The sequence below is a fragment of the Lepidochelys kempii genome, chromosome 22 (genome assembly GCF_965140265.1).
Source record: "Lepidochelys kempii isolate rLepKem1 chromosome 22, rLepKem1.hap2, whole genome shotgun sequence".
In the NCBI taxonomy this organism is placed as follows: Eukaryota; Metazoa; Chordata; order Testudines; family Cheloniidae; genus Lepidochelys; species Lepidochelys kempii.
In genome coordinates this window covers 1,173,484-1,186,028 of record NC_133277.1, presented here as the reverse complement: position 1 = coordinate 1,186,028, position 12,545 = coordinate 1,173,484, and the positions used below count along the sequence as shown (strand labels likewise).

The 12,545-nt window shown below is 42.2% G+C and overlaps 1 protein-coding gene across 5 annotated transcripts in view; it reads right to left on the bottom strand.

Annotated features, from left to right (window-relative positions):
* Positions 1-312: 312 nt before the first annotated feature.
* The window catches only part of FEZ1 (fasciculation and elongation protein zeta 1), a 164,855-nt gene continuing 152,622 nt past the window's right edge, over positions 313-12,545 (bottom strand). For 4 of the 5 annotated variants that reach the window (XM_073320719.1, XM_073320721.1, XM_073320723.1 and 1 more), the window contains 2 exons: positions 10,225-10,290; positions 313-670 (listed from right to left, as the gene is read on the bottom strand). In XM_073320719.1, coding sequence (XP_073176820.1) covers positions 654-670; positions 10,225-10,290 — 83 coding nt within the window. In that variant the 3' untranslated portion in view covers positions 313-653. The remainder of the gene's footprint in view (positions 671-10,224; positions 10,291-12,545) is intronic. The other variant, XM_073320722.1, reaches the window with a different exon arrangement.

Sequence of the window (12,545 nt, the reverse complement as noted above, 5' to 3'; positions counted from 1 at the left end):
AGGCTCAGACTGGCATGTTAGCTCAGCTATTTATGATTCTTGGACAGTTTCCACTTCCACTGAGAATCCTACTATAGAATCATAGAAGATTAGGGTTGGAAGAGACCTTAGGAGGTCTGTCTATTCTGTTTTCTGCTTAACATTTTGTAAAACAAATCCATGGCTCCAAAGAACTGTTTTCAGGTAAAGAGCATAAAGTATTTTCTTTTCCAAAGTTTAGATTTGTCTATTTGAGGGGTTAAGGAACCCAGCCATGAGAATCTGAATTCAAAACTGGTGTAAGGCAGCTGCTTCTCCAAGAAGTGTGACAACTTTTAATTAAATGAAAGTTTATTTCGGTATTTCAAAATTAGTCCCATAGTGTGATATGTTTTGGGAAGCTGGACCAAAAATACATAGTGTGTGGTGAAGGACTGTCTTCATTATGTCAGGTGGCAAAGAGAGAAAATAGCAGCACCTGCCTTCACTTTTGCATTCAATGATTACTAGGACTAGAAGCCAACAGCAAAGGAATATTTTTTGCTTATGTTTAATCCAGGTTAATGCTATACATTTTTAAATACACATTTTGGAATTGACTCTATCATGCAGTCCCTGTGATGGAATGACTCTGGCCTTGTTGTCTCTTGTTGCACTGCGGCTCCAAAGGCAGATTAGGTAGGGCAGAGCACTGGAAGAGAGAAAATGAGATAGTTCAGGACCTGGTTGCTCTAAGATGAAGCAGGAAAATATTTCACCGCTTAGAGATGTAGTGACTGAGAACACTGGCAGACAAGGGCACTGTTTCTAACACAAACATTGCAGATGGTTATCACTAGCATGGGCTGTCCCTGTCAATAGCTCCACACTACAACTCTGGGCTTTGTACAATTATTGCACTGGATTCTCACACAACCCTCTTGTTGTAGCTGAAGAAAGAAACTATATGCTTCATCCAGCCATCTCCACTTCTGCTGCCTTGGTGTAGCAAATAAGGAGGGGAAGGGAAGGGGCATAACCCGAAAGCAGCCCACAGCTGGTGGCGGATCCCATAGGTACTGTTACCAGTTGGAGGGGCTTAGAGTAGCCCCTAGGTTGCTTTAAAACATGGTGAGACTCTGACTGGTGTAAAAGTGGTCAGAGAATCAGGAAGGCATAATCAGCTTCCCAACTTTTGAAACTGGGTGTAGAAGAGAATCTAGGCCTCTAGTATTACACCATACTAGTATATTACACACAAAACAATACATGCAAAGAGCATTAAGGTTGCAAAGTCAGTCAGAAGACAGGCAATGCCAGAATTAAGGTTGTGGGTACAAGAAGTCCTGTGGAAAAAATGTTTGTGATTATGTAATTAAAGACTGTGTCATGATGCATATAGGCTCTGCAGGCAACCTTAATTCTGGCATTTCTTACCTTTTGAGTGCTTGACTTTGCAAACTTAATAATGTTCTTTTAATTTTTGGTGTAATTACCTAGTTTAAAAAAAAAAGCAAACTGAAAAACCGGAAATTCCATCGTGTAGCATCAAACAGACATTAACATGGGTCATAAGCAGGGACAGGAACCTTTAGATCCACTGCACAGAGCTCTAATGGGCTAGCGGAGTAACTAGTAGAATTAGGAGATTGTAACCCTCTCCGTGGCCCGGCTCTTGACTGGGATGGGACACTTTGCCAATGGGTTTCACTGATATTTCCTGAGAGCAGAGGAATGGAGAGACTTGGGAATCTTGGATTCCATTCCAGGCTCTGAAGGGGAATGTTCTCTAATGGGCACAGACTGTTCTGTCCATTTTCCCCAAGCTTGCGGCCTTCTGCCCCTTCCCCTCCAACTCGGCCTGTCCAAGTCCCGTCTCCTTCCCACTACTGGCTCCTTGTCCCAGTCCTATTCCTGTCACCTTGTCAGTGCCAGTCTCCACTCCTCAGAATTCTCATCACAGCCTCACTCTTCTTGCCCAGCCAGTCCCAGTCTCCCGCTCTGGACTCTCTGTCCCAGTCTCCTCCCCTCCATCCCAGTGTTTATCCCATTCTTTCAGTTCCAGTCTCTTTGCCCAGCCAGTCCCAGTTCCCGTCCCAGCTCCTCCTCTGAAGCATCCCTCTCCCTGCCCCACCTCCAGTCACCCCCACATTCCCATTCCCCATCCCCACTGGCTCCCAGTCTCCTTCCCAATGCTCTTTTTCCAGCATTTGTGTCCTTTCCTATCTGACTCTTTCTCCCAGTCTCTTTGCCGAGCAAATCCCAATTCTCCCCCCACAACCTGGCTCCTTGTCAGATCTGTCTCCCCCTTCCCTCTGTACCACCAGCCCAGTCTCCTTTTTAAAGTCCTCCCTTCCCCTTCCTGTTTGCTTATCCTATTTCAGTTTCCCAACCACCCACTGGTTCCTAGGCCTTGCCCAATTTCTCTCTCTGGCTCCCAATCCCAGTCTCCCTGCCCAATCATTCCCAATGTCCTCTGTGTCCCAGATCCTCATTCCAGTCTTCTTGCCCAGCCAGTCTCAGTTTCTCCATAACTCCCAGTCCCAGCTTCTCTCTGGCTCCCCACCAATCTCTAGTTCCAGTCTCCCTTCACTCTACCCCAGCTCCTTGTTCCAATCTACACCCTCCACACCCACCAGGTCTGGCTCTTGTGCTCTCTGCTTTTGATTCAGGCAGCTTCCACATTGCCTCAGCATCAGCAGGCAGTGCACTGAGAGCATACGAGAGACAGTCTGCGTACATAAGAGCATAAGAACACCCATACTGGGTCAGACCAATGGTTCATCTACCCCAGTACCCTGTGTTCGGACAGTGGCCAATACCAGACGCTTCAGAAGGAATGAACAGAGCAGGGCAATTATTGAGTCATCCATCTCCTGTCATCCATTCCCAGCATCTGGCAGTCAGAGGCATGGGGTTGCATCCCTGACCATCTTGGATAATAGCCATTGATGGACCTATCTTCCATGAATTTATCTAATTTTTTGAACCCACTTATACTTTTGAACTTCACAACATCCCCTGGCAATGAGTTCCACAGGTTGACCTTGTGTTATGTGAGAGTGCTTCCTTTGGTTTGTTTTAAACCTACTGCCTATTCATTTCATTTAGTGACCCGTCATTTGGATGTTACATGAAGGGGTAAATAACACTTCCTTATTCACTTTCTCCATACCATTAATTATTTGATAGACCTCTATCATATTGCCCCTCAGGCATCTCTTTTCCAAGCTGAAAAGTCAGAGTCTTTTTAACCTCTCCTCATATGGAAGCTATTTCATACCACTAATAATTTTTGTTGCCCTTTTCTGTACCTTTTCCAATTCTAATATATCTTTTTTGAGATTGGGGGGGGGGGACTAGAACTGCACAAGGGGTGGGTGTACAATGGCTTAATATAGTGGCATTATATTTTCAGTCTTATCCCTTTCCTCGTGGTTCCTAACATTCTGTTCGCTTTTTTGACTGCTGCTGCACATTGAGCGGATATTTTCAGAGAACTATTGATGCTCTTTTTCTTGATCTGGTAACAGCTCATTTAGACCCCATCATTTTATATGTATAATTGGGATTGTGTTTTGCAATGTGCATTACTCTGCATTTATCAACACTGAATTTTATCTGCCATTTTGTTGTCCAGTCACCCAGTTTTGTGAGATCCCTTTGTAACTCTTCACAGTCTGCTTTGGACTTAACTATCTTGAGTAATTTTGTATCACCTGCAAACTTTGCCACCTCACTGTTTTCCCTTTTTTTCCAGATCACTTATGAATATGTTGAAGAGCACTGGTCCCAGCACAGATCCCTGTAGGACCCCACTATTTATCTCTCTCCACTGTAGAAAGTGGCCATTTATTCCTAATCTTTGTTTCCTGTTTTTTAACCAGTTACTGATCCATGAGTAGACCTTCCCTTTTATCCCATTAGTGCTTGCTTTGCTTAAGAGCCTTTGGAGAAACTTGCAGACCGCTAAAGGCACAGAAGAGAGACACTGCCTCAGAGAGTGAGGCGTTTGAGGATAGAAACAGGGGTACTTAGCTGTCTTAGGTTTAGAATGAGAATGACGAAATCAAAGCTCTTTTAAGACAGAATGTCCTGATGCAGTAGTAAAAATTCCAAGGTAAATAATCACAAAGAACGTGAGAGATGATTAGTTACTAGAAACAGCAAATAACAGCTCAGAAGGGAATTATATCAGCTTTTTCAGGAATAGGGGAGGCAAAAGTTCAACAGCTGAGACTTTTATTAGAAGAAAGACAGAGTGCACTTCCATGGATTCAAGAAGCACTAGTAATCTAAAACGGTGGGTGATTGTAGTGAAGGAAAAACCTAACTGCAAAAAAAAATCTGGAAAAACTATCAGCCTCATCTTGATGGTAAATCTAGAAAAAAGACTTAAAAGGAAAAGCAGTATGATTTTAACACTTTTTAAAAATTAAATAACTAAAAAGGAGATATAGTTAGCTATTAGCTAAAAGGCAGGTAAAAATCCCTTCTATTTTACTAAATAATCTGAAAATTTAAATTTGTTATAAAATGTTTTTGTAAATTAGTGTACTGGCATGATCCATGCACATCAACCCCACTTTCTGTGTGCGCGCGTGTGCATGTAATCATGTAAACAAGGGGCTCTATTAATTAATCCAAATTTTAGTAAAAACATTTAAAAGAAAGTGCAATAAATTTATGGAATTAAATGCAGTTAAAAGCTTAAAGAAATACTTTTCTAAAACCCTTAGGTAAAGTAAAGTAATAAGTACACATATAAAATGGTTTCTTGCTTCTTTCTTAAGAATGTGGGTTACTAGTTAAAGGATACTGGGTTAATATGTTAATAAATATAGAATCATAGAAATGTAGGACTGGAAGGGACCTCGACAGATCATCTAGTCCAGTCCCCATCACTGAGGCAGGAGTAAGCTGGGTTTTTCTTTACCACTTGTTTAATTGTTTTGTTACAGTCATTCAAGAAAAACATCTTTGGCTTCTGGCTGAATTTCAGTTAAAGTGCAGCTATTGACTTCAGGTTTTTCGCCGCAATCAGCTTGTATGTCTTTCTTGTATGTCTTTCTCCTCACTGACTAACCCTGATAACCTTTTCTATATTGTTTGCTTTTATACCTTGTGTACATTCTGTGTCCTGTGATCATTTTTATTTTTATTAGGGGTTTTATTTCTGTTGCAACAAAAATAAATTAATTTTGCACATAATTATATCAAAACTTTTGTGTTGTTCTGTGATACCAACTTTTTTTTAAAATTAAAGCTAAAAAGACCTTTTTTTTAGGTTGTAATAAGTTTATAAGACACAAGGTTATTTTGTTATATTTTATTTTATACATTATAAGCACCTTTGATTTTAAGCAATCAAATCTTTTCTTTTAATAATTGGTGTTTATAGATGCAGACGTGTATAATGTCAATTCCTCTGGCAAAAGGGATAGAGGAATGATGCTGGCTGTAGTAAAGGCTAAATTATCCCTGGATGCGGAGTGGAACAAAAAAAGGCTGACCTCTCAGCTAAAAATGCAGCCCAGGCCCTGTCAGTGCTGTTAAGATACAGTGGAAGGATTCTGAGTTGGCAGGCCTGCAGAAATGAGACACCACTGTACAAAAACTTGGAGGTGCAGAACCCTCACAACATAAGGGGACCCCACTGAGGATAATACAGTTCCCCTGGGGAGAAAATGTATGGATGGCTCAAGCCTCAGATGCATGGGTGTCGATTATCCCTAAAGAGCTGCAATCTGAATGTATATACATATATCATAAACTGCATACTGGAGGGCATGAGGGAAGTGAAAACAGTGTTTTGTAGTCAGCAAATAGGCTGGTTGCTACAGATGAGGCAAGTTGTTAAACATTATATTGAGAACTGTTTGGTTTGTGCCCAAACTAACCCAGGGCCTACAAAAAACAAGGTCAAATTAGGATACCAACAAACAGAAGGACCTTGGGTTAGGTTGCAAATTGACTATCTTGGACTATGGTTATCTTAGAACAAGTCTTTACCAGATGGAGGCTCCCCTGGGTAATAGACTCAGATCAAAGGACACCCCTTGCAACCTAGTTAGGGAGGTCCCTATAGTATTGTGGAAAAAAACAGCCTGACTGTGTATGTGGTGTGCATTGATAAAAGAAAGCAGATGTGGGACAAATGGCTACACATTAATCAGGTGAAAATGTTTAAAGGGGAAGCAGGATACTGCTATTATTGATATTTTACAGAATGGCTTTCTGTTACTAGAATACTTTTTGTCTGCGGGACTATGGATTTGGATCATGCAAATGGAACCAAATGAAACAAGCAATCTGGAATTCCCAGCCAACAGACTCTGCAAACTCATCACAGACTACAACTACAAGTGGCTGGTCGGATGAAACCCAGGGCAACAGGAATTCCAATGCCTGCCATGTATGAACTTGGTATTAAGGAGACTCAATGTGGTCAAAAGGCTAGACAGATGCATTTGGCTACAATTACACTAGAGACACTGGTAAAATGGACTTGAAAGTACCATACGCCTACTCTGAAGGAGGAGTTTCAGAGTAACAGCCATGTCAGTTTGTATTTGCAAAAAGAAAAGGAGTACTTGTGGCACTTTAGAGACTAACCAATTTATCTGAGCATAAGCTTTCGTGAGCCACGGCTCACTTCATCGGATGCATCACGAAAGCTCACGAAAGCTTATGCTCACGGAAGCTTATGCTCAAATAAATTGGTTAGTCTCTAAGGTGCCACAAATACTCCTTTTCTTTTTTCTGAAGGAGGAGTTACAATAATAAATTCGCATAATATTTCTAAGGCACTAAATGAAACCCTAGAAAAGGTTAATCAGTTAATTGGGCATAATAATGATGAGGCTGAAAACCACACTATGGCTAAGGAGGTAATGTGTGGGGCAAGGGTATGTGTATATTTATGAGACTTAAAGAAGTTTTTACAGACCTGGAGGCAGGGAAAGTGCCGGATCTTGTCACTGACAAGCAAATATTAAATTGATATAGGGATGATATAGGGAAGCTTTTGACACTGTCTCCCACAATATTCTTGTCAGCAAGTTAAGGAAGTATGGGCTGGATGAATGCACTATAAGGTGGGTAGAAAGTTGGCTAGATTGTCAGGCTCAACGGGTAGTGATCAATGGCTCCATGTCTAGTTGGCAGCTGGTGTCAAGTGGAGTGCCCCAGGGGTCAGTCCTGGGGCCGGTTTTGTTCAATATCTTCATAAATGATCTGGAGGATGGTGTGGATTGCACTCTCAGCAAATTTGCGGATGATACTAAACTGGGAGGAGTGGTAGATACGCTGGAGGGCAGGGATAGGATACAGAGGGACCTAGACAAATTGGAGGATTGGGCCAAAAGAAATCTGATGAGGTTCAATAAGGATAAGTGCAGGGTCCTGCACTTAGGACGGAAGAACCCAATGCACAGCTACAGACTAGGGACCGAATGGCTAGGCAGCAGTTCTGTGGAAAAGGACCTAGGGGTGACAGTGGACGAGAAGCTGGATATGAGCCAGCAGTGTGCCCTTGTTGCCAAGAAGGCCAATGGCATTTTGGGATGTATAAGTAGGGGCATAGCGAGCAGATCGAGGGATGTGATCGTCCCCCTCTATTCGACATTGGTGAGGCCTCATCTGGAGTACTGTGTCCAGTTTTGGGCCCCACACTACAAGAAGGATGTGGATAAATTGGAGAGAGTCCAGCGAAGGGCAACAAGAATGATTAGGGGTCTGGAACACATGACTTATGAGGAGAGGCTGAGGGAACTGGGATTGTTTAGTCTGCAGAAGAGAAGAATGAGGGGGGATTTGATAGCTGCTTTCAACTACCTGAAAGGGGGTTCCAGAGAGGATGGTTCTAGACTATTCTCAGTGGTGGAAGAGGACAGGACAAGGAGTAATGGTCTCAAGTTGCAGTGGGGGAGGTTTAGGTTGGATATTAGGAAAAACTTTTTCACTAGGAGGGTGGTGAAACACTGGAATGCGTTGCCTAGGGAGGTGGTGGAATCTCCTTCCTTAGAAGTTTTTAAGGTCAGGCTTGACAAAGCCCTGGCTGGGATGATTTAATTGGGGATGGGTCCTGCTTTTGAGCAGGGGGTTGGACTAGATGACCTCCTGAGGTCCCTTCCAACCCTGATATTCTATGATTCTATGATTCTATGAGACACAAGTGTTAAAGGAAGCTTATGTCCTCCTTGAGTTGGCTACAGTAGTTATGCTAACTCCTGACTGCAGGCCTCTTAGAGGGGCCATACAGGTTTATGTCTCTCTACTATTAACTGAAAAGAGAAATATCTACAAAACCCGAATGTGTGTCCCTTTGGTGCTAGTTCTAGAGGACTCTGTCTTTAAGGAAGGACCAAGATACCTCAGGTACTGGTAAGGCACTTTCACGGATGGTGGTAGGTAGCTACTGTAGATTGCTGCATGGAGAAGCACATACGATTGGTTTACCAGTGTGATGCCCTCGGAGCCATGCAACCAAGCTGGGGCTTAGTAATGACGAGACAGAACCCTCAGAGAGGGCTCATCTTGTGTGTCAAGTATGGCCGAGTGCCTGGAATAGACCAGCACCACGTATGTGGAAAATGGAGAGAACACTGCAAACAAAATACAGGTATGGAGGGAAAGTGTGTCCAATTGACCAATAAGAAAAGGAGTACTTGTGGCACCTTAGAGACTAACCAATTTATTAGAGCATAAGCTTTCGTGAGCTACAGCTCACTTCCTCAGATGTATATCGTGGAACCTGCAGCAGGCTTTATAATTGATGTTTTTCCCCTGAATTTGAAACCATGGTTGGACAAGTCAAAGAGATCCCTGTTCCTAAATTTGAAAACTTAAATTTTTAATTAACATTTTGGGCTGTAGAATGAAGCTGCATCACCTTTGGCGGAGTATAAAGGAGCTCAGTGACAGAGACAGGCTGCTCAATGGGGAAACTGATAAAATCGGTCCTTTAGCTGCATCTGTTTTTCCATATCTTTTCTATATTGTGATTCACATTTAACTTTTGTTGTTGCTCATTTTGTTGCTTTACTTATTACTGAAGTATTCAAAATTATACTAACCAGTATATTATACTGTGGTTTCTGGTAAAGCAAACTGGTCTACAAATAGCATAGAATCATAGAATCTCAGGGTTGGAAGGGACCTCAGGAGGTCATCTAGTCCAACCCCCTGCTCAAAGCAGGACCAACCCCAACTAAATCATCCCAGCCAGGGCTTTGCCATGATACAGTTGTTGCCACTAGTGAAGTAATGTATATACTGTAACTACAGGTTTCAGAGTAGCAGCCGTGTTAGTCTGTATTCGCAAAAAGAAAAGGAGGACTTGTGGCACCTTAGAGACTAACCAATTTATTTGAGCATGAGCTTTCGTGATGAAGTGAGCTGTAGCTCACGAAAGCTCATGCTCAAATAAATTGGTTAGTCTCTAAGGTGCCACAAGTACTCCTTTTCTTTATACTGTAACTAATTTGCTGTAATTTGTACTAAATACTAAATAAATGCTTTTAACTAAGTGAACACTCACTAATTTCTTTTAATTATTAAATATTATTGTGAATGATGTGTATTACTATTTACAGAACAGAAAAAATACTTTACTATTCTTGAGAAATTCAACAATGAATATTAAGCAACTGTAATTAATTTATTTCTTTGTGTGCTGCTTTGTACCACGTCATGACCGGCAGGATGAAGGCTGTATGATTTAATCCAAAGCCCATTGAGTATAACAGCACTATGCTCCCTGGGGGGTAAAATGCAAAATCTTCAAACAAACTTTTCCATTAAGCTATTCAACAATGACTTATGCAAGATTTTTGCACCCACTTGAGTTTCTACCATTACCTGAACAGTTTTGTCTGAGTCAAGACGAAAGGTCTTTGGGCCAGGACCAGTGTAGTCATAGATCCCAAGGCCAGAAGGGACCATTGTGATCCCCTAGTCTGACCTCCTGTATAGCACAGGACACAGAACCTCCCCCAAAACATCCAATCTTGATTTTAAATGTGCCAGTGATGCAGAATTCACCATGACCCTTAGTTAGTTGTTCCAGGAGTTAATTATTCTCATTGTTAAAAATGTATGGCTTATTTCCAGTCTGAAATGGTCTCTGGATATGTTTGTAAAAGGCCAAGCTCAGTGCTGGTCTTAAGAAAATAATAATTGCTGAGTTGGTACTAATTGTCATGGTGTCTAGAATTGTTTTGGTTGTTGTTAGGGTTTTTGTTTGTTTCTTTGGCATTTTATTACCTTTTAAAATGTAGTCCGTTAGCAATGTAGGGACCTTCTCGTTATCCTCCTTCATTGCAAAAAGAACTGGAAAAAGAGGAAACAATCATGAGAATGACCCTTGAAAAGCAGAAGAATTTTATGGCTTCAGCCACACACCAATGCCTGGCTTTCAGCCAGGGCCTAGAAATTGTTCAGTGAAACCAGGGACCTTATACTCCCACCACAGGACACAAGGAATTGCCAGTTCAATTAATGGGAGTTTCTCATATCTATCAGGTATGTGGGTGTGGATGTGGAAGAGGGCTATGTGTAAGCATGCATATGTGCATGTGTATGAACAGGGACTCTATTGTGCTGTGAAATCGTACAAACAGTTGATACTGTGAAAATATGCAGAAATAAAATTAAAGAACTCCCAGAAGTTTCCAGAGCTGCTGCCCAGAATCAGTACCACATTATCTCTCTCTCTCATTTAATTAATTACTTAATTTTAAGTTCCTAAGTAATAAGACAGGATGGTAATGCTGATCCTGGGGGCACAATAAGGAATAATTTGCAATGTTCTGCAGACATGCCATCTTGGGCTGTGACCTCATTAGATTTTTCAATACAAGCCCTGTTGGGCTAGATCTCCAGGACACCCTAGGGTGCTGCTGGAAGTAATGCTGAGATAGTGAGTGGCAATCTCCTCTCTTGGAGCCAGGTTCTGAACTCAGGTACAGTGGTATAAATCGGACGGATTCCATGGAGATCAGTGGGATTATTCCAGATTTACACTGGTGTAATTGAAACCGTAATCTATCTGAGAACTACTATTAAATTAATATCCCACCATGGTGTTAGGGTCACTGGGCTGTGTAGAAGCTGACTGCTTTAAGGGAACACTTAATAGCAAGTTCTTGACTCATTAAAGTTCAAAAGTCATTCAAGAGCATAGCTGTAAACCTAGTAAATCCCAGTCAATTCTAACACTTGGCCAACACAAATTCTTTTGTAGTTTAAAGTGGACATGAGATTTCTCTTCACTTTCTGTACTGCTGCTAGTCATTGTTAAATAGCTTCCACCATAGGTGCTGGAACTAAGGGTGCTGCAGCACCCTTTGGCTTGAAGCAGTTTCCATCATATCCAGGGTGTACAGTTTGGTTCAGTGGCTCTCAGCGCCCCCACTATACAAATTGTTCCAGCCCCCCTGACTTCCACATTCCACTCCAGTAGAGAATGATTCCTCTATTGCAGAGACATGCCAGTGCATGCTATTGTTGAGGTTGTAATGCTCCTTTCATAGCAAACATTATTTTGGGGCTGAAGTTTTCCATGCTTGCTCTCAGCACAAGGATGATTTTCTGTGTGTGTGTGTGTGTTAAATTTGAACAAAACTGACTTTGCTACTAATTGCCTTCCTACACCTGTGCATTGTGCACCCAATAAATCTATGTGAATACATCCTATTATATTGTTATCTCATCCTCCCTCCTCTTGCCCCCTTGTCTGGCTCATCTATCTATTACGTCTTGTCTACAGCTGGGTGAATAACTGATTTTTTTTCGCTCACTGGCAGTTCCAAATTTTTTTAAAAAAGGTTTGGGCCAAACCAAATAGTCACTGGTTGCGGAGCCCCAGAAATAGGTGGCATTTTGGAGGGTACCACCATTTATTCTTTTATTCAGCCGGGAAGGACTCAAGCCTAAAGTGCCTAACAAAGCCCAGCAGGGCATCTGATCTCCATAGAAAGGAATCCAGATGTAAGGAGCCAGGTGAGGCTTCCAAGCCTGAGAAGCCCAGTGGAGTCCATTGGCAAATCTGAAAGCCAACAAGGGGAGCTGAGCCCAAGGAATCCATCAGCTCCATTCAGAGGGAGTCTGAGGAGGCCAGAGGGGAGACCTGATCATATTTTTAACATCTATACAGCTGCCATGAGTGGCATCCAACTTAAGTTGTGCGAATCTTCATTTGTGGGCAGAGTCTGTATGAGTTCCACAACTTCCTTGTTTAATTCAGCTCTTCAATGTGATCACCTGACGAATTGGTTAAGTGAGCACCTCGGTGAACATGGTGAACATCTGGGGAGTGGTTTGGTGTGTGCACTCAGGAAGGAATAGTTTAGGGGCATGCCTGGGGAGCTGTTTAATGTGAACATTCAGAGAAGGGCAGTTTAAGGGGAGCACCCATGGAAAGGTGTTAGGTGAATGCTTGGAGAGAGCACCTGGTAGGATCGTCACCCAACCTCACATTCATGGGACAGTCCTCTAAATGTGAAGATGTCGTGGCTCCCTCAGCATTGTTAAAACATTGATTTTTACCAGTCTCAGGGAGAATTTATGTGAAAGACATACAAAAG